Source organism: Passer montanus, unplaced genomic scaffold, assembly GCF_014805655.1.
Source record: "Passer montanus isolate IOZ18808 unplaced genomic scaffold, ASM1480565v1 scaffold17, whole genome shotgun sequence".
Lineage (NCBI taxonomy): Eukaryota > Metazoa > Chordata > Aves > Passeriformes > Passeridae > Passer > Passer montanus.
Window position 1 is genome coordinate 6,428,763 of NW_024364270.1, and position 21,567 is coordinate 6,450,329.

The window sequence follows — 21,567 nt, forward strand, 5'->3', positions numbered from 1 at the left end:
TTCGGTTGTTTCTGTATTTTGGTCCTTTCCTTTTCCTAGCAGTTTTACCCAGGTGAAATTTTCTGCCAAAGCCTTTGGCATTTTTTTCCCACTTCCAGCAGGGAGAAAGTTAGTGTGTAATCTTCTTTCACAGTCCCAGTAAGCTGCTTCAGATAAGGGAGGCAGTATTTTTTATTAACATCATACCTGGTTGGCAGTTGCTCCCTCCAGTTATGTAACAGAAGTGCACTTTAGAGTACATTTCAAGTCCATGTTTCCAAAAGATTATGGTTTTAGTTGTCTTTGGTACTCTGAAGTAGGAAGTATACTGAGTAACTCTGAAGTAGGAAGAATATTAAATGTTCCTGTTTGATATTCTCTGAAAATTTAAACATGTTCTAAGACAACTAAAATCACTTTTGAAAATTTCTGTTTAGTTTTTCATTCCAAGTATAGTTCAGATGCTTAAGAAACACAATAATGTTTATATAAAATAATTTTATTTTAAAAATAGTTTATCAAAAGTAATGTAAGTTGAAAAACATGAAGGAATGTTGGATAAATTCTCATATGTCTTCTCCCCTCATTCAGTTTGTGATGAAAATCTTTGTTCTGAGCCTCCTATGATTTGCACAGATGACATGACACCTGTGAAGGAAAAAATACTTGGGCAATGTTGTCCGGAATGGCACTGTGGTAATTATTGCTTTATTCCCTAGCCACAACTGTTAACCAAAACTAACAGTTAGCTAATCGATTAACACATATTTCTTTATCTCCTCAGAATGTAGTTGTGAAAATGCTACTATGCTGACCTGTAAATTGGTAAGTGGTGTCTTTTAAACACTCTTAGTAATGGTGTTGAGCTGTCTTACTCCTCTCTTTTACACTCCTTGTTTCAGTTGTAAAGAGTGAACAGGGACAGGGTGGGTTTTCCTCCAGTCACAGCTCAAGCATGTAATTCCAAGTGTCTGCATAATGTTCTCAACCATTTATTGGAGAAATTTCAATTTGTGTGTTGTAAGGTGGAAAAAGAAAAAAAACAACTGTAATTTTATCCTGTTCAATGTTGACATGAAACAATATGCAAGTAAGGCTTTCCACAGAAATAATTCACATTTAAAAATAATTAATGAGGTATGAGCTATATGGTTATATGTATCATCTGAAGAAATGTGTCATTTTGTTAATCATTTATGCTTTTGATTAAAATGATTTAACTCTGAATTTTGTTGATATGAGAAGTCATTAATATTTTGCTCCTCATGTATTTTTTCATAACAGGGACTGTGATCTGGAAAATAATTATGAGTGAATGTTCAAATTCCCATTATTACCATAGTGACCATATTTTCCCTACCCAGTGCCTGAAGTTTTTTCCTCGTGTGAAGACAGTATGACATAAAGTCTATTAAGAAATTTTAGATTTAAATAGCTTTCACCTATCTTTCAGAAGAAAATCCTTAGGAAGCACTCTTTTGCTAATATATTCATTATAGAAATAACTTTGTATCTCAGGAAAAAATGCTGTTATTGACTGCTATTCTATGCACCCCTACAGAAAATTAAGTGTTGTTTTCTGTTTTAAGAGATAAATACACTGAATAACTCTGAATATGCTACTGTTTCTTGAGTACATTGTAATTTTCCTCTTTTATGAAACCAGGGGTGGAAGTGATGAAAGTAATATTTTACATTTTTAGAGAAAAATTGTCTGTGTAGCACTACATTTAATTGTGCATGACTTTGCAAACCTTTATCTTTCTGTACTCAGGGAGAAGTTAAAAAAATAGATAGCAGTGTTTCCAGTGCTTGTGGATGCACTCACTACATTTGTGGTAACTTTTTATATTCCTCATTGTTGTGTTTTATTTTTTAGCTACATGAGTATGCAAAGAAAGCAGAACTAAGGTCATTGCTGCCTTCTCAAATGTAAACACTCTTTTATCTTAATTTGATATGTGTCTATCTAGTTATGCAATGATACTCTCTTTTCTGAATATGGTGCTTTGCCCGCTATCCCATCCACTTTGTGTCTGTTCTGGCAGAGTGTGGGAGTGTTGTGGAACTGCCCATGCTTTCAGAGTCAGGTACAGTCTCTCTGGTGAGAGACAAGTAGAAACAGGCTGTGAACAGTAGCTGAGTGTGAGCAGGGCAGCTGCTCCTAGTCTGCTTCCAGCACAAATGAGACAACATCTTGCACAGAGCAACAGACCTGTTCAACCAGCACAAGAGGAGGTAGCCACTCTCAAGATCAGAGCTCTGCTCCCTCCCCTCACACAGCTACCCATGCAGAGTAGATTTCAGCTGCACTGTGTGTGTGGGTGCAGAGGCTGGCAGTCCTGGCAGCAGCCCAGGCTGAACTGCCTCCAAGAGCCAAGCACATATTTATGGTACAGTTTGAACAGATTACTGGACCACAGGTACTTGCAGACAGGGTAGATTAATTGACAAAAAGGCTACATTTTCTGATGTGCAGAATAGCTGAATATTAAATATTAGAATATTTTAAAATAAGAACAGCAGACTTTTTTTACTTCCATAGTAGGAACATTATCAATTTTAGGCAGTTTTGCATTTTGCAGTATTTTCTAAAACTGAATTATCATTTCTCCCGCTCTTGTTTGGTAACTAAAACCACAAACTAATCAAGTCTAAAAGATAGAATACTTTTGCAGTGAATAGGAATTTGCCCTACTTTGGTCTTACCAGTGGTTCTGTTCATTTGTTTCATGATTCTTTTTTCTTCTCTGGTAACATCTATTTCTTTTGGTTTTAGAGAAGGATGATGTGTGCATCTTCCAAGAGGTCACAGTACTGAATCCTGGACAGTCAGTGATTCAGTACTTGGATGGAGACCTTTGTTACACTGTACAGTGTTTACAAGAAAAAGATCAGAACACAGGCTACAATGCCATGCATTTCACAATGATGAACTGCTCCCAGCAATGTGAAGCTGTGAGTATTCTTAAAATACAGGAATGATGCAATTTGTGAACACAGCTACACAACTAGGATAAAAGTTTTAGTGAAGACTTTTGCTAGTCCTGTTTACTCAGCATGAACTTGAGAATTTAGCAGTGATGATGTGTATCTTGTGTCTACACAATTATTTTGAGAGGCAGTTTCTAGCACCCTATGTAAACAGATCTGTCTAACTATCCATCCATCCATCCATCCATCCATCCATCCATCCATCCATCCATCCATCCATCCATCCATCCATCCATTGTTTTCCTTGGTGTTTTTAGTTTCAGAAACCAAAGAATTTCTGCATATTGTGTGTTTAAAAAGTACTAGTTTGTCTATTTCCTTTCCTTTCTTTCCAGAATCAAGTATATATTCCTTCCTTCAGTCACCATACTTGTTGTGGTACATGTCAAAACGTGTCCTGCTCTTTTCATACAGAGAATGGAACACTGATTTTGTATGAGGTAAGTGTCTCTGAATAGAGATAAGAAGTAACTGTAATGAAACAAAGGAGTCTGACAGGCATTTCTTAGTCAACTCATGCTGTCATTCTTGCTTCATGCCTCCTTATTGCTGGTTATATTCTTAGAGACTATTTATGATGTATGATTAGAAATGAGTGTGTTTATCTAAAGACCTGGCTTTTTGAACACGTAAATGTCTTATAGCTTGTAATATTTCCTGCAAAGTTCTGCAAAAACCATCATTTATTTAAGGCTGGATATGCTCTAACAGCAGAGCAGGGTTCAAATTGTAACTCTATATTAGGTACTATGATTTAGATGTGTTGAGAGCTTCTAAGCCTACATCAGGACTTGTATGTCTCCTTTTTCTGAGGGCTACTCTTCTCTTCCTGCTGGTTACTACAGAAAGGTGAAGTGCAAATTGAGGCTCTGGGGTTCAGGCTCTTGATGGTGTGTTCCAGCATCCACATGCACAGAAATTTAGATGTGGCCATGACTTGGTTCACACTTCCAATTGATTTCAGAGCAAAAGAAATGACCAAAGTGGCACAAAGTCCTTTCATTCTGCAGTAGGGGACCCATGCTCAGACGCATGCTCAGCATGGAGAGTAGAGCCATGGTTCCAGGGTGGAGTAGCCTCTGGTAGTTAGAGAATGGTCTTTCTTTTTTGCCACCTACAGGTGATCAGCAGCAGAGTTTCCACTCCAGTAGATGTTACAGCATGTGTGCACTACTTTTATTAACATTTCAGGTTGGAGATAAAACTGAAATGTTTTGGCTTTCCTAACAAAGGCTTTGTTTTATATATTCAGGAAGGAAGCACCTGGACCTCCAACTGTACCAACTACAAATGTGTGAAGACTGCTGCAGGGGCTATTGTACTGGGGTCAAGTGTGGTCTGCCCCCCATTTAATGACACTGAGTGTACAAAGGTTTGTACTTTGAATAAGGTAAGTGACTATAATTGCTCTGGAGTTTGGCTTACACTCCACAATGCAGGCAAACTTCATGCACTTTCTTTAAATTAAAAAAGTGGTAAGTAAAAACATGCAAATGAGCAATTTGCAGTAATTTTCTATATTCCTGTTTTCTTTCCAGCTAACAAAGTATCTGTGAGGAGTGTAAAAGTTTGGCTTAGGTGTTGTTGATGACTGCTTTTAGAATATTGTGGAATTGGAATCATGCTTGACATACCACTGTAAAAAGTGCTATCACTATGTCTTACCTTATTTTGGAATAATGCTTTGCCAAGTTCATAGAACACACACAATAAATGAATCAGATCAATAAATCCAAAAATATTCCATATAAATGTCAGCTGTATTAAAAAGCCCTTAAACTGAGAAATTATTAGGAAGATGACTGAATATATATAAATTTTATTAGCTCTTAAACTTTGTGTAACATAACAAAAAATATCCAGGGTATCTACCTACATCATATATTTAAAAATATAAAGGTGGCATATCCATATAAACTGCTTTGAAGAACATGTATTCTTCACAAAGATTGCGTATTTGTTTACAGTTTAATTTCTAATTTAATAATTCTCTAAATTTACAATACTTGTAAAATTTTTCACTTGCAGTATATTCTATATTTAATATGAGCTACAAATAATAGTAAATATATATGTAGAAAGGGTAAGTACCACTGCTGCCTTGACTACAGATTATGCATTTAGTACTAGTCCTATTTATCCCTTCCAGTTGTTTAAAAAAGTTCCTATTTCCTCCAGTCTTGAAGAAGGTATTCTATTTTAAAATAATGTTTGTACTATGAGTTAATGCTTGAGTTTCTTCCTTGGAACCATTCTGACACCATCTATTAGGTTAATATTTTTAAGAATGGAGCCCTAAAATTAACTTTCTGAATCAGTCTGACCTGTTTTTGAGAGATGCTGGGTATAGACTTGAGACAGTAGCTGAGAAGAAAACTTTTGTAATGGCAGTTTGGGATAATTCAGGAATATCTGAGTTGAAGTGCTCTTTGAAGAAGTTCTTGAACAACTTATTCAATGTAAGGAGGTAAAAAATACATGCTCGCATAAAAAGATAGAAGCTAAAAAATAAAGATAGAAGTTGTCTTTTGTCTGTTGTTATCCTAAGATAATATTAGCAATAGATAGTGTCTATTTATCTTCTGTAGTCTGCTTGACATGCAGATCTGGGCTACTCACACGAATTTTTGAAACTCCTGATAAATCTCCATGGTGGGGAAATAGATAGTAATACATTATATAAAAATACACTCATAGAAACTAAGTGAATTCTTCAAAGGAAACTAGATCAGATGTCAGCTGAACACAATTGAAGTTGTCATCACTGATGAGTTCATTTTCAGTTTCAAAGGCTGTAGAGAATTTGTGAAACAAACCTTCAGCTGATACATAACTGTGTAATTCTGTTGATTTCAGTGGTGCTACTTTGTATTAGCTTGACATCTTTAAAATATGGAATGTGTTGAGATACAATTTCCCTTTGCATTGGGTCCAGATTTTTTTGCTATATTCTTCTTTTATTTTCCTAGAATGGAGGAATTGTGCAGACGTATAATGATGGCTGCTGTAAGACCTGTAAGTGATGAAAGCTGCAATATATGCTAGTTTAGCTTTTGTTTTGGAGGGCTTGTTTTTTAACCTCTGTTGCTGGGACATGAAGAGGGAAAAAGCATGCAGTTCCCCCTACAAATCTCATAAAATTTTTGTAGTTACCTCTTAACTCTTAAAAGGTCTTGCTTTATTTGGCTGCTGACTTGGTGATTTTTAACATTACTGTTCTGGAGTATAATCAAATCTCTCCAAGTATAGCTCATGGAAGATTAAAACTGTCTCAATTAAAACAATTAAAACATTCTCTTAAGTTAGCTCTCAAATAGTGCCTATATGATCTTCACCTTAAAAGATAAGAATTTTCCTCTTAAAAGTGATTCTTGATTCAATGACATTTTGCAATGCATCTTCAAACTTAGCAATTTATTCTGTATCCCTAACATGTATTTTCTACGTCTAAAATATTGGAATGTTTTTCTTATATCCCAAATGCGGAAAAACTACAGAAATACTAATGATAGCAATGCTGAAATAAAATCAGCCTTTTAATATCTGGTAATACATTCACATTTTCTGGTGTAACTTTAAAATATGATTAAATGTGACTCAAACTGACATAAAAGTTTCACAATTTATGCAATTTTGAAAATAGATTGAGAACAAACTGGTTTTCTCTGCAGTTTTGAGTGGAATAATTTTTATATACTTATATAATTATGCATGTATATATATATATATTATTGGAATGTTTTTTCTTAAGTTCCAAATGAGGAAAAATTAGAGAAATACTAATGATAGCAATGCTGAAATAAAATCAGCCTTTTAATATCTGGTAATATTAATAATAATACATTCACATTTTCTGGTGTAACTTTAAAATATGATTAAATGTGACTCAAACTGACATAAAAGTTTCACAATTTATGCAATTTTGAAAATAGATTGAGAACAAACTGGTTTTCTCTGCAGTTTTGAGTAGAATAATTTTTATTATCTACTTATATAATTATGCATGTATATATATATATATATGTTTATGTTTTTTAAAACTAATTTTGTAGGGCAAGGACATGTTCAACATTACAGAAAATTTAACCCTCTGTTTTGGCCTTTTTTGTGTTCTACATTAGAGTAAAAGCAAATTATTGTTTTGAATTTTTGTATGCAAACCTTTACATAATATTATTGAATAGCAAGTTGCAGACTTATAACCATATATTGCACAGTTATTATGTAAAACTGAAGTGCAATATATTGAATATGACTTGGAGAAATGAGGGGAAGTAGTGATATTTATAAAATGCAGAACAAAACCAAGTTTCCAGGCTATATGAGTCTTAGAAAGGAAACTGCAAATATTGTTGTTTCATTGTAACCAAAACATGGAAAATGAAAGGTATTTTAATGCAACAGAAGATGTTTTATTATTGAGAATCAACATAGAGAAGTAGCACACCAGAATTTTACCAAAATCTTAGTCATCCATAATCTTTCTCTCATGAGATAAACTGTGTGGAAAAAAAAAATCTGCCGCCCGACCCCCCCCCCCCCAAAAAAAAAAAAAACCAGTTGTCATTATTTACAAATTAGTCTTAAAAATTATTAAAATTATTTATTAAAATTATTGACTTCTGGTTCTCTGTTGACCGGGATGATTTATAATTTTGGCCATAGTCTGTGGCCTCCGGAAAGGCGTTGTTATACTTCAGAAATACTTGCTGAGGTGCCTGCTAAAACAGCCAGATATCATTCATACAATTATATGTTATTTTGTTTTTATTTTGTTTTATTCTTAACTAAAAGCATGTGCCCTGTGGTGAAGCAGTTAAGATAAGAGTACTTAATAGTAGAGCTTGCAACACATTGGGATTTTAATGGGAGCAAATAACTTTTCTGAAAGAGCTTGATTTAATGCATGCAAAGTGAGTGCATATATTTAATTCTTACCTTGCCATAGACAGACTAATTCCAAAAGTTTGGTTTAAAAGTAAGCATTCCAGTTTTTGTGTTTACCAGAAGAGTTATAAAGTATAGGCTATCTTTAGTGAGACTTGAAGCAGCTGCAGAGTTTCTAAATTGTAGAAGACTAAGAGGAAAGCTCCATAATCTTTTGCTAAAAGAAAAATTGCAGTTGGCAGTGTAAGAATTAATGAAGTATCATTTATACAAAAATGTTTTTATTTCATGAGAATCTTCTATTCCTAATGATTCTGCCAGGTTCTGGATTGGGTCTATTACCCTTTGCCATTAGCCCAGTAGTGCCTACTGATAGTATTAATTGTGAACCAGGTATTATTTTTAATAATGTATTTTCCTTTTTTTTTTTCTTTTAATAATATAAGCACTGTTTGATATATGTGTCATAGATGCCATCATTACTGGATATTACCATGCAGTTAATGGTTCTGGGCCTGATACTGAGAGATGCTGATCCTCTGCTGGCCTCCCAAATCAGTGGTTTTCTAAAGCCTGGTTAAGATTCACTGCTCAGCACCTGTCAGAATTAGGTTCATCCATTTCTGGTATATGCTGTTGATGGTTATTCCTTCTGCTCATTGTTGAAACTGGTTTTATCACATCAACTTACTCTACAGGGTAGTTTTAATAAGAAATGTTACTTAAAAAAAATCATAATCCTGAAAACTGTTACCAAGAAGTACTAAATCTGATCCCAGGTCTCTAAATTTAATGATGGAAGTCTTTTTCCCTTAAAGTAGACCAAAACTGTCTGGTCTCACCTTTGCAGATATTGATTTATGCTGTATTTCTATGGAGGGCAGGGGTGGGGAGGGGAACACAACACGTACAATTACAACCCCATAGCAATACACACTTTTTATAGCAGATATTACAGAATGTTACAGAATTGTTGCAGTACTCATAATTCTTTGCTTTTTAGGATAGATGAGTCACAAAAACTCCTTCCTCAAATAAGGAGTGAGAAAACAAAGCACATCTGATAGTGAAATGCAGATCTTTACAGTTCAAGGCTTGAGAGAGGAAAGTATAGCGGCAGAGCTTTCATAAGGCATCAGCACTGTATATGCTGAAATGTTAGATATACATCTCTATATGACTTGTAGCAGTACAAAGATTGCACTGCCTACATATAAGCTGGCAAACACTTTCAGATTCAAACATCACAGAAATTTTTTTCAGTGTTTCTGAGGAAGGAAAAGCGAGATGTTATAGTTTAACAACTTCTCTCCTACAATGATCTGCTAGTTCAGTAACAGAATTTTGTTTGATTCTTTAACGCACCTCTTAAAATCTAGCTGTACTCTGCAGCCAACTTAATTTTTAAGTACTTAATGGGGCTGTTGTTGCAGACTATCTTGGTTACTCAGAGATCATTTATCTTATAAAAGTGCTCTCAAGCTTCTGGGGAACAGAAGAGTTGTTTTTCTGTACACCCGACCTTGAAGGAAGGTCAAGAAACTACTGAATAGTGCTTATTATTTTATATGCTGTATGTCTAGAATGGTTACACAGCAAAACTAACAGATCATTTTTCAGGGTAGTGGATAAGGAGATCTAAATAACTGCTGTTACACAAATAGTAGTAATGGTCTGGTGCAGAGTGAAGCCTGAAAAATTGTTTCAGTATTGTATTATGACTTTTACTATGTTAAAAAAATGGCTTTTCATTGTACAGCTTTATTTTTCAAATTAAAAAAGCCCAAAACCCTCCTATAAATATCTCCAAGACTGAATATAAAAATTCAGTACTTCCCTCATCCTAGATCTGTAGGCTGACCTCATGTGCTACATGCTTCAGATCTGGTGATAAAAAGAGCAACATATTTAGCAAATAAATGCATGTCTGTCTTTCAAAGCTTCCTAAAAGGACAAATTTCTCAAAAATACATTGAGAGAATATAATTATGTATAATTTTTAGTCATAAAAATAGCATGAAGATTGTAATCAATCTTCACCTTCTTAGATGTTAAGTTTTGATAATTTTTTAAAAGGCAGGATCAAAATCCTATTTGCATTCAACATTCCCAATAAAACAGAATTAATTATAATACTATTAAAACTTACTCAATACATTTTTCTAATTGAAGTTTTCTATTGCTTATATTTCTCTTGCCATATGTGCAATTTAAAAACATATTAATATTTTAATAGTTTATAGTTTTATAAACTATGAAGCATATTCATAGTTTAATGCTTAAAAAATTTGTATATCTTACTTGGGGCATTTGATGCTCATATGTGCCACCTAAAAATAAGTAATACTGAACAGCACTATGTATTAATATTTAAAACGAAAATTATGGAAGTAATAATTTCTGTGTGTACATTAATGAAAACAAAGTATAAGTATTTAAATTATGTTAATAACTTTAATTTTTTTAAAGAAGCAGATACATTACAGCAGATGTATTGATTCAGTATGCATTTTTTGTATTTTATCAGGCAAAAAGGAAGAAAGGATTTGCCAGAAAATGACAATCAGAACAACCATAAGAAAAAACGACTGTATAAGTCAAAGCCCGGTAAGCAGAAAATTTCAATGCTGGGCCCATGGCATGCCAAGCCAAGCGTTAGAAAGTTGGTTGCAGCTAACAACAATCAACAAAAAATGCTGCTTTTTTCTCCAAAGCAGACCCTTGACTCTAGGAATGTTATCCTACCATAAATGGAGTAAAAGCAGCTATTTCTATTACCGGAAGACTGAGCCCTCTTACCTGGAGAAACACCAGGCTTCAAATTGAAAATACTGACTGTAATTACTTTAGCTAATGAAGGCACTGTACTCAGTAGTGTGAAATAATATCCTGCTCTAAAAGAGGAGCAGAAATGTTTCAACTTAAAATTTGATGAAACTGCTGCATTCCTCTTTGAAGACCTTTATTCTCTCTGTCTTCTCCCTCACATAGCATGGGTTTTCATACCATAAATTCCTAATGCCATTTATTTATGGGTCTGCTTAAAACATCTAATTTCTCAGTTTTAGTGTGGCCCCATCTACAGATCCCTGGAAGTTTCTGAGCAGCAAATGTGCTCCTCCTGTAGCACTTGAAAGGGAAGCAATTGACAAAGTATCTCAAGACTTCCAAAAGGCCTCTGGCAAGATTACTTTGGAGAACCTAAGCAGGCATTAGGGAAGAGGCAAAATGTCATCGTATGTTAAAAGCCATCCTGATAGAAGGCCAATGGTGACATGTTCAGATTTTAATTGTAGGAGTGCCTGGTGTATTTATTTGGTTTTAGCAGGATTGATAATGAGTGAATATAAATATATAGATTAAATTAGAGTAATTTGCCATAGTTAAGAGATGAGTCTGGAGTGCTTCAGTGTTACTTCAAAAACCTAGGGTAAAAGACAGTAATACAACAAAATAAAGACATGGTATTGACTAAATAAATAATATTAAAATGAAAGCCTTATAGGTTTTTTAAGCCAGGTGAAAAGATCCTTGCCTTTTCATCCAGTTCTACGACAAGCTCTGCTCTCCTGCAAAAAGGGTAAAAGCTATGGCATTTAAGCGAATGGATAGGCAGTGGAAACAAGCTCATTCTAGTGTCTTATATGAATCAGTGCTGCAGTATGAGAGAGGGCTCTGTTCAGCTGTGGTCTCTCTACGTTGCTACAGAACTGAAATGTTCAGAGAGGAGTAACAAGAATGTTGGCCAGATCATGTCTTGAATAGTACATCAAATGAAACCTTCCTTTTCATCTTTCTGTTGTAAACTCCTTATCTTTTCTTCCCTCTCTACTCACGTTCCAAAAACACCTGCCACCATCCCACCTTTATTAGAGTGCCCTTTTCCCAGTATCTCCTTGTTTCCAATTTCCTTGGTGGCTGCGCATCCTTTACACAGTCCAGATTCCCTTTACCCTTCCCACAGAAGTACCTCCAGATTTTCGTGTCCTTGTACCCTAAACTCCCCTTCCTCTCCTCTCCAGCTGCCCCAATGGCATTCTTTTTCCATCATGTGATTTTGGCCCATCAAATGGTGGTATCTGCTGTGACTGGCTGGGAACTACATGTGTGTTCTTGGCCAGACTACTGCTGCCAAACTTTGGATAGGACTGAGCTTGATTATGTTTTATAATTAATAACTGAGATTGCTACTGCTTAGGAAAAAGTCTGCCAAATCTCAGGAAATTTCAAAGTGATAAGAGTAATCTTTTAGTCTAATTTGAATGGGTATGGGAGGTTTTATCACAGGCTTGGAAGGGAGTAGCTCAAAGCATCTTTCATATGCCCCACCTGCAGAAGAAATCAGATTTCTTCTGTCACAAAGAGAACTAGACCTTGTATAGCCATCCTTGATTTCCCAGCATTTGAACCCTGCTTAAGTTTAATTAGAAAGTGTATTTTTTTTCTGTCAACATATCAGCTAAGAAAATTCTTCACATAATGTAACAGTGAGACAAAGCTTTTCTCTGATGAAGTCTAGAGCACAAGTAATTTTCTTGATAGTCTGTGCCCTAACTGGTTTGTTACAGCATGTACTTTTTGGGTATATTTCTTTGAGTGATAACACAGCCTTCAGTCACAAACAGTAAAAATAAGAAAGGGAAAAGCTTTTGCACTGATATGCTTTTCCTCTTTTAAGGATAAACTTCCCTTCATTTTACTGAGAAGAATTTACCTTTTTATCAATGAACATGAAAAGGACATGGATTCAGCTGTGCTGTCCCAAAGTTATTAACTTGTAAATGGGGATTAAATTTTGGTATCCATAGCACAAGGTTGAAACAAAACACATGTTTAAACAATAAAGAAAAGTTTAATTAAAAATATTTTGAATGTGGCTAAACTTAGAATGAATGAATTTTAGAAGACAAAATAATTTTTAAAACCAGAGTCTTTTTCAAGTGTAAAAATGGGTTTTAATCACAAAGAAGTTTGAAATGTAATATTTTTATAATAAAAATTGAGATTTATAGTTTTAATTCTTATTCATATTTTCTTCTATTTTACTCATAGGTAAATGTGGCTTCATGTGATGGAAAATGCCCATCTGCAACAATTTTCAATGTCAATATTGATAGCCATCTAAGATTCTGTAAATGTTGTCGAGAAATCGGAACACGAGTTGTGACTGTGCCCTTGCGCTGCTCGGGAAACGGCACCGAAATCCTGTACGTCATTCAAGAGCCCATAGACTGCTCATGCCAGTGGAACTGAATGTTGTTGTGGACATGGTTTAGCTTTCACCAGACACAGTTTTTGGTCATGGATGGGTATAGTATTCTTCAGGGAAATAGAAAAGGCATCAGTTATGCTTTATAATGTAACTTTTCCCAAATTTAATCAAAGATGTTGTTTGTTCTTCAAATTGTCCTAGAAAATATTGGCAAGAATAGAAAAAAACCATAAATCCTTTTGAGCAAGGTCTAGTTGATCCATCATTTATTTCTACTCAACGGCTTTCTGGTGAGCTGGTGAAAAAAGCTGGTTAGTATTTCCATGTTTTAAAATTTTGGATTGTGGCTACCTATGAAAGTTGAAAATTTCTCAAACCATTTCTCAGTGGTTCATTTACTTAGAGGCCTCCAGTTGAAAACCATCACCAGTTCTATGTTTAAATGGGAAAGAAGAATATTAGGATTTTGAAAATGACTGAATTAATTTATTTTAAAAATAATGGGTTCAAGTGTAACATTTTTTACCTTGCTCAAAAATCCATCTTTTGTCCAGAAAGCTGTTGTCAATGATTGGATTCTGCTTACCCTGTAAATCACTGAGAAACAACATGACTGTAATCTGTAAGTACTTGTAGGAAACCTCCAGAGTATATAGCAGAATCATAATATCTTGAAACCTTAGACGTACTTAATTTTTATGTATATTATAAATATGAAGCATGACTAGACAAAGGCTGAAGAGTGATAGTTTTTGTGCATTAAAAATACCTGAAAGCCATTTCTGCTATGAAGGTTTCCATTTTATATCAATTTTTTCACTTTTCACAGAAAAGAAATTGGCTGTTTGCTAGTGTAGAATATGATTATATGTATATATATTTATTAAAAAACCCCACAATACTGCACATTTTAAATATTCATAATGGGTTTTGTCTTTGTTTTCCAGTCTGAAGATTTGTGTTCAATATATTTTTAATTTTTTTTCAATGCAGATATTTAGACTATTGCCTGAATTTAGGATTCATAATTTTTGAGTCCAGAAAAAAAAGCCAGGTAAAATAAATATTTTGAAGGACTTAGGTGAGTTATTCATTCTCAATCAATCTGTAAATATCCATGATTCAGCACCTTAAGGTGAATATCATCTCCCTTTTACTCAACATACTATATAACCTGCTTTTAAAAATAAAGAATACAAGTTTAAACTTGTTTGTAGAAGATTACTTTGCCTTATAAACTTACTGAATTAAAATTATATTAATTATGACAGTATTTTCCTTATCAATTGTCCTTTTAACTGTGTCAGAATTGAAATTCATGTCTATAAGTTTGGAAATCCTCTGGCAGTTTTGATTTTTCAGCTATCATAATTTAATGATGAAAAGGTTGGATTGTCACATGGCTTGTTACAGTGAAATTAAAGTAATTAAAACTGCCTTAAAATCCAAGGCTATTTTTCTACTTTGTGTGACAAATCTTCAGTTGTTTGCTACACTCAGTTTGGTGGTTAATAAAGACAAATAGCTCATATGGAGAAATCTGTCATTATTAACAAGACTCATCTACTCATCCCTGTTATTAAAAATAGTGACTTGGTTTAAAAAATAAATAGCAATCCATTGTAAAATATCAGCAAAATATGTAACCATTATAAAGAAATAATGATCAACTAATAATCAAAATAAAGTGACACTTTGAGGAAGCCTATTCTTCATCTGCATGTTTTTGTATTTCTAAGGCACATATTTCAAGTGGTGTCATATACCAGGGCCTAGAATAAAAATATTCTCTGTTACTCTTGTCAGAATTTATGCACAGAAGCTTTTTATGCAGGCAAAAAATAAAAGTTAAATAATAGTCATAGCTGTAATGTTGGTGTACTTGTACAGCAAATTAAAGGACAACTTTAAAAAAAACCAATATACTTTTGATTTTTTGAGATAGATGTAGGTATCCTGTACTAGCATTAAGAGATTTTGGCCCAAATCTACTTAATGAATTTAGTATTTCATGAAAAGTAAGCTCTCAAAATATTGAGTTTTTCAATATAGTCATCAAACATTTTCACTGAACAGCTGTGGCCTTTTATAAGCCGTGTAAGCCATTTGCTTTTCTAAGATTTAGAACTGTTTTTGTAATTGAAAAGAACTTAATAAACATTATTTTGCAGAGTAGTAATAAATCAGTGTTGATGCAATTAATTAAGCTTTGCCACTAAGATGAATGCTAATGCAAAACCTTAGGAAAGCCTGGAAATTATAAAGAAGTTATGTTTAAAATTAACTTCGTGAAAACCTGTAATAAGATAAATGCTATTAAACTATCTTTTCCCCACTTAGATATTTTTTTTTTTTTAAATGCAACAATCAGTAGGGACTGTGTCAGGATTCTCCCAGAAGCCTGCAGCAAAATCTTACTTCAGTGGAGTTGGATAGGGTGGCTCCATGATTGTCCTTCATTTTACAGTTAAACTTCAAACTTGAGCTGCCGTGGCTTTGTCAGAATGCGAACATCTATTAAAACCCAGGAACCATTTCCTGAAGGACCACCCAGCCCTTTTACCTCCAGGAAGGTGACATTGGAAGAATGTGATGTGTTTTGTGCAATGTGAACGAGCCCCTGCAGGCCTTGCACCAGAGAGAAGGTTTCAATGAGCCTGCAGTCTGGCAGGACTGTTCTGCTCCACATTTCCTCTGTCTGCAACCTACAAATAGCCACACATACAGTTTATGGTTCTGTCTTGGCTTTCTCATGTTTCTTCAACCCTGCATGCTTGTCTCAAGCTCTATCCTCAAATTTTGTGTAACTCTGTCTGCACAGGTGTCTTGTGAGCTGCTTTGGAAAGCTGATACAACTCAAATCTTATTTAAACACCAAAATTAATTAATCTGTTTATTATTGACCAAAAGAGCTTTAACACCCACAGAGTTCCCTCCCATCTACCTGCTCTGAAACTAAGGCTAGCATAATTTCTATTCCCCTAAAAGGAAGGCTGGGAAGGCATGCTCCTGAAGCTCCCACACTGCCATTGAAAAATGCAAGGAGCTGTGCATGATGGAGCAGAGGCCTTGTGCTGCAGTCCCACCATGCCTTGTCATTTGTCCCATTTGTAAATGCTTCCAAGGGCCCTTCGTTCCTACATTTCCACTGCTCTGTTCCCCTACACCTGTGCTTGAAAAGTATTTGTACACTACAAAGGCTTAGCCATAAATCTATGCAGATATTTTAGGGATTAACATAAAAGTATCTCTACACTTAGATTGTAACTGAATGTGATTCTATAAAATGGTAAGTCTCTGCCATGTTATTTAATTTAGACTTTTATAATTTAATTGCCTTTTTTACCAGGTAATTTGTTAAGACCAAATATAGCCCCAATACACAATTAGAATTTGAAGCACAGCTTTTAATATTAGGTATAAGGCACTTACTGTGTGCTTTCATTAATAGAATCTGAGAGTACAGATAGACAGGTAGCTAATATTTCCATTTTTAGCTAGCCAAATCTGTATACTAAAAATAAAAAGTAAAACATAATTCATTTGCATTATTTATTTCCATGTTGCAGACAGAACTCTTCCCAAGTACATGCACTTGTATATTGGTGAAATTTTAGGGCGCAATGAGTCCTGAGATTTGGTGTTTGAACACAGTTACAAGCCACACAATGTACTGAGAGGCAGAGGCATTTACAGCAATCCACTCTGGGATTACAAATGGTCACTGTGTGGATCACAGTGCTTCAGCAGTGACAAAATTCTGTTTCAGAAGTGGCTTCTTTTCCCCTTCTTTCACAATCAGTTTTTCCTGACTCTAATTTTTTTCTCTTGTACTTCTTCCCTGCTAATAAACTCAGCTTACAGCAACTATAATTAATTTTTAATAATTATTTTGTTATTATTAATTTTTTCTGTATAATTCTTCCCATCTCTTTTTCTTCCGTCTTGCTTCTTACAAGAATTTAAAGGACAAAGCCAATCTCCATAAACTACAGAGAGTCACCATTGTGTAAAAACTTACTGCCAAATAAACATGTAGATGCAACTCAGAAACATTGTGGCAATGGAAAACATTGACTTGAACTAATTTTTTCAAGTTCTGTCTCATGAAAATCTTTTTCAGATGTTACCTTGAGATGCTGCTGCTGCTGCTTTAATCATGTATGGGTACATGTACAAAGGAAAAATCCCGAAGGAGTGTGTTCTAGGGGACAAAATATGAACGAGTTGTCACATGTGACCATAGCGACATAACCATCATGGAGGACAAAGCATGAAGGCCAGAACATTAGCAGAAAAACACACTCCCAACTATTCTTTGGAATATATATTTTGTTAAATCCACAACATCTAATTAAAAAATTGTTGAGGGGTAGATTTCAACACATTAATGCAAGAGAAAAAAAATTGATTTTATTGAGGAAAGGTTATGGTGGACATGGTTTGTGCATAACAGTGTGTACTAAATTTTGTCTAAACTTTCTTTAAATGCCAAGTAGAATGTGAAAGCTGCTTATAGAATAAGAAAACTTAAAAAAATTTATCTCCATTAACAGGTCGCCAGAGTTTAGGAAAGGTATATACAGAGCTGAAGGACAATGGACAGTAGCAAGTAAGATGCATTGACTAGATCTTGGCAGCCATATACTGAACATTTAAGAGCTGTCATTTTTGCTTATTTGTAAAAGTAATTCTACATATAGACCAGTTAGGTGGTCCTATATCTAGTGGAATCAAGGGTAAATGATTCCCTAAGATCAGAGAACTGAGAGTCTTGCTTCAAGGAGATAGTCTAAAAAAATATCTTATATGTGCAGTTTCTAGTTTTTAGAGTAGTTTTTGTGTGGGGGAGCTTGAAAAGCTGCTGCTGTACTGGTGTACTCACTCTTTGGAGAAAACCAGTACTGAATGGTGTCATGACTTATCACTAGAAATGCTGAATAAAAGGAATGCATTTATGTTTTGGGGAGTGTTCTTTTGATTAAGGTGGAATGTGCCACACACACTTAATTTATTGGGGTTAACACAGAGAGGGCTCCTGCCGGTGTTTTGAAAATCACTTTGTTAATAAAATCTCCCTGTGTACCTAATGATTACAAATTGCTCTGGAAAAAAAAAAAAAACCACAAAAAAAACCCCAACAAAACAAACAAACCAAAAACTGAGCATGTCTACTTTGCAAAACAGCTGAATAGGCAGTAGCTTACTTTTGTCATTGGTAGCTAAAATACCATTCAGTTGATTAGACCCATGTGCTCTGCTACTCTGACAGGGGGATTGACACAATATTTTGAGATCAGGGTTTCATTGCAGCAGTTTTTGTTTTACTATGCATGTCTTTGAGTCTGGATAACATAAAAGCTCCAAAATTGTATTTTTTGGTAAGAGTAAGACTGTCTTGTTTACTACAATTTCTAAATAAAGCTTTAATTGAAAATTTTATTCCTTATTTTATGATTCACAGTTCAGTGGGATACAGGTTTTAGTAAAAATTAGGAACAGGCCACTGAAAAATGAGATAGTATCTCAAGACAGAAGTATGATGTGATGATAGCACCTAAGAAAAGACAAAATATATAATATGATTGTTGCTCTTTTTAATGGTACACATATACCATGGCATTGATTTTTAAATTTACTTTATAATCAGTAAACAATTTTATCAGCTTATTAAACTGATTTAATTTCAAATAACCCAGTGGAAAATAATTTTTTTAAATTAAAAATATTATTTGGAGAAAGATTAGGGCACTGGGAAGTATATTGAGGTAAGTTCAACAATGAAATTGTTGCTTCAGATCAGGCCAAAGATGACTGTCACCCAGTACATTTTTTGTGGCCCAAAATGTTCAGCAGCCTTTGGGAAATAGTTCAGTGGTCTTACTGCTATGAATTCTTGGTTTATGTTTTATTGATAGTTGCTTATACTGGTGACTTTGTGTGGGACCTCTGTAAGGTCATAAGACATACCAATGGTTCTGCAGCTGTGCTTAGTACTTCAGCAGAAAAGTGTTTTCAGGCTTATTTTGTACACTGACCACAGAACATCTGGATAGAAAGGTGTACTGCAGAAAACAACCAGAGTCTGAAGGAAAATAAGTGAGGGGTAGCACTGATTGCAATGAATTTTGATCTGGTAATTGCATAGAAACGAAAAATAATTTTTTATACTGAGGTATTTTTAAATGACAAGTGAACAACAGGCACATCCACAGTTCACTGACATTAAAGGATCTCAGGAAACTTGATATGAACCTTGGGAAGAGGCAGGGCCAGAGCAAAGACACACATCTCAGCTGCACCATTGGCTGCCTCTGTATCCATGTAAAGTATAAAAGTGTGTATTAGTTTTTTGCTTCTTAGGATATTCTGACATGATTTTGCTTTAAAGCTGTGGTGATACAAGCACTTAAGAGAGTGCACTTAAGGGAGTATAACATTTCTTTCTCTATGGATCAACCAATTCTTCTTCTGCTCTTATTAAAATATTTATTTAAGGTAAGGAAAATACTGTGGTTTTTGGGGGTGGATAACTAGTAAAAGTTGAAGGTTTGTGATTTGGGCTGGGTTTTTTTTCCCCAGTGTTCTAGCTCTCTGTTCACAGGGAGCTCTCATTTAGTGCTACTGAACTTTCCCAGTCTTCTTTCTACTTAAGTAGTTGGAAGCTCTTTTGAGATCTTTAGTCTGCTTTTTTACCTGCTTCTTTGGGTTTAATGTTCCCCAGAAGAAGTGAGAGATGCCAGCATCTTTAAGTCATCTCTTAGACAGGTATGGTATGAATTAAAAGCTTTAATGAGTACATTATCATACCTCTGACAGTGGTAAAAAGCAGACCCTTGGGGAGGACTGCAAGAATAGCATTAGAAAATTACCTATACTGTGCCAGTTTTCCAGCATTTGCAGCTTAAGAACTTCCTGAGATGGATGTATTTGTAGTGCCATTTTTGAGCTTCATTGTAGTTTCTTCTATGAACTTCTACAAACATCAATGGGCCTCCTCTGACAACCCTAGAAACTTTTAGTACTCATTTTAGTACTCTTGTCAGATAAACTACTTATTTTGTGAATAACTGTCTTTTTTTCCCCTCTTCTTTAAATCTGGAGCATACCAGCTGTGTTTCATCTATCACAGTGCTTGTACTTGAAGAGAAAATGAAAATCAATCTCTGCACACTTTTGGCTGCTTAATATTTTATTGATCTCTGCTGTATTTCCCCTCAAGTGCCTCTTTTTCAGAGTGAGAAGCCTCCTTGAGTCTTATGTTGAGACACAGTTGATAGCAAAAGTCAATAAGTTGTTGTTTGTCATTTAGGTCTCCTGGCTCCAGTGTAGCTAGCCTGAAGATAGATTTGAAAAATAGGTCTTTTTGGTCAATTTAATACTTTTGGTTTTATTTTTAAAATGGTTTCATTCTTTAGATAAGGGCCTAATATGTGATGGCAAAGTGCTGGCAACAAAAAGGAACATTCTAAATCCCTCTCATTCGGTCTAAGTATGGAACAATTTTTGTGTACACTTGAAAATGCATTTCTTGTTTTTTAAGTCTAAGTAGGATGTATTTATGTATAGTAAAATGGCTCACAATTGCTGGTGGTTGAAAATTATTTAAAATGGTTAATCCAATTATTGCCAAATATATATTTTTAATCTTTAAAATCAGATTTTCCTACACTTTGAATTGTCTGGGCTAGACAGATTTTGTTTTCAGACAATGCAAGCCAGATATACACCTAATACACTGAATTAAAAATTTTAAATTTTCCTGGAAATATATTCCTCAAACATTTTTGTGCATGCCATCAATATTATAAGGCCATTGTGTCAGTTCATTACAGAGGAGGTATATACCCTCTTGCAAAGGATTTACAGAGTTTAAAGTCTTTATAAGCTTTACAAAGTTTATACTTCACAATGTATAATCTAAACTCTGAACACTGAGATACTGAGAGATTTATAGTTATGATAGTTATTAATTAGTTAAAGGAAGTTATGTTAAACAAAATTGAATTCCAGAGCAAGTTATACTTAAAAAAATAAAAAAAACTAAGTTTTTTTTTGCTTGTTATGGTTTTGTTTTGTCGGGGTTTTTATTGTTTGGTTTTTTGGGTTGTTTTGTTTTGGTTTTTTTTGTGCATAGTAGATTGCTTTACAGGACAACACAAAGTAATATAATAATAAAACTCCTAACTTTTATTTTAGTGACCTAAGGGTTTGTATTTGATTTTAATTTTGGTTTACTTTTTAAAGTAGATTTTAAGTTTATTGCCAAGATGGCATTTATTTGTCATCTCAATTCATTAAGAAAGCAAAAATGGACCACAAAAGACAGAAATGCAGCATTTTATAAATGTTTTCTGATAGGGATGGGCATTACATACACCAATTTGTTTGAATTTTACATGTGATTCAGGTTTATCTTAAATTAGATCAAAGCAGCCTAGAAATTAAATTCAAAATAAAATTCAGAGAAGGAAGCTGCTTCTGTGAAGTGTTAA

General features: G+C 34.4%; 2 protein-coding genes across 4 annotated transcripts in view; both read left to right on the plus strand.

Moving 5' to 3' along the window:
- Positions 1-14,521, plus strand: part of OTOGL (otogelin like) — a 90,722-nt gene extending 76,201 nt beyond the window's left edge. The window contains exons 49-57 of the mRNA XM_039703800.1: positions 571-675; positions 764-804; positions 1,754-1,817; positions 2,759-2,937; positions 3,309-3,413; positions 4,226-4,345; positions 5,943-5,988; positions 10,388-10,467; positions 12,913-14,521. Of these exons, the coding sequence (XP_039559734.1) occupies positions 571-675; positions 764-804; positions 1,754-1,817; positions 2,759-2,937; positions 3,309-3,413; positions 4,226-4,345; positions 5,943-5,988; positions 10,388-10,467; positions 12,913-13,113 (941 nt within the window). The 3' untranslated portion in view covers positions 13,114-14,521. The remainder of the gene's footprint in view (positions 1-570; positions 676-763; positions 805-1,753; positions 1,818-2,758; positions 2,938-3,308; positions 3,414-4,225; positions 4,346-5,942; positions 5,989-10,387; positions 10,468-12,912) is intronic.
- A 4,941-nt stretch (positions 14,522-19,462) lies between these two features.
- PTPRQ (protein tyrosine phosphatase receptor type Q) overlaps positions 19,463-21,567 on the plus strand; it is a 125,851-nt gene continuing 123,746 nt past the window's right edge. For 2 of the 3 annotated variants that reach the window (XM_039704215.1, XM_039704216.1), the window contains exon 1: positions 19,463-19,570. In XM_039704215.1, the coding sequence (XP_039560149.1) occupies positions 19,523-19,570 (48 nt within the window). In that variant the 5' untranslated portion in view covers positions 19,463-19,522. The remainder of the gene's footprint in view (positions 19,571-21,567) is intronic. The other variant, XM_039704218.1, reaches the window with a different exon arrangement.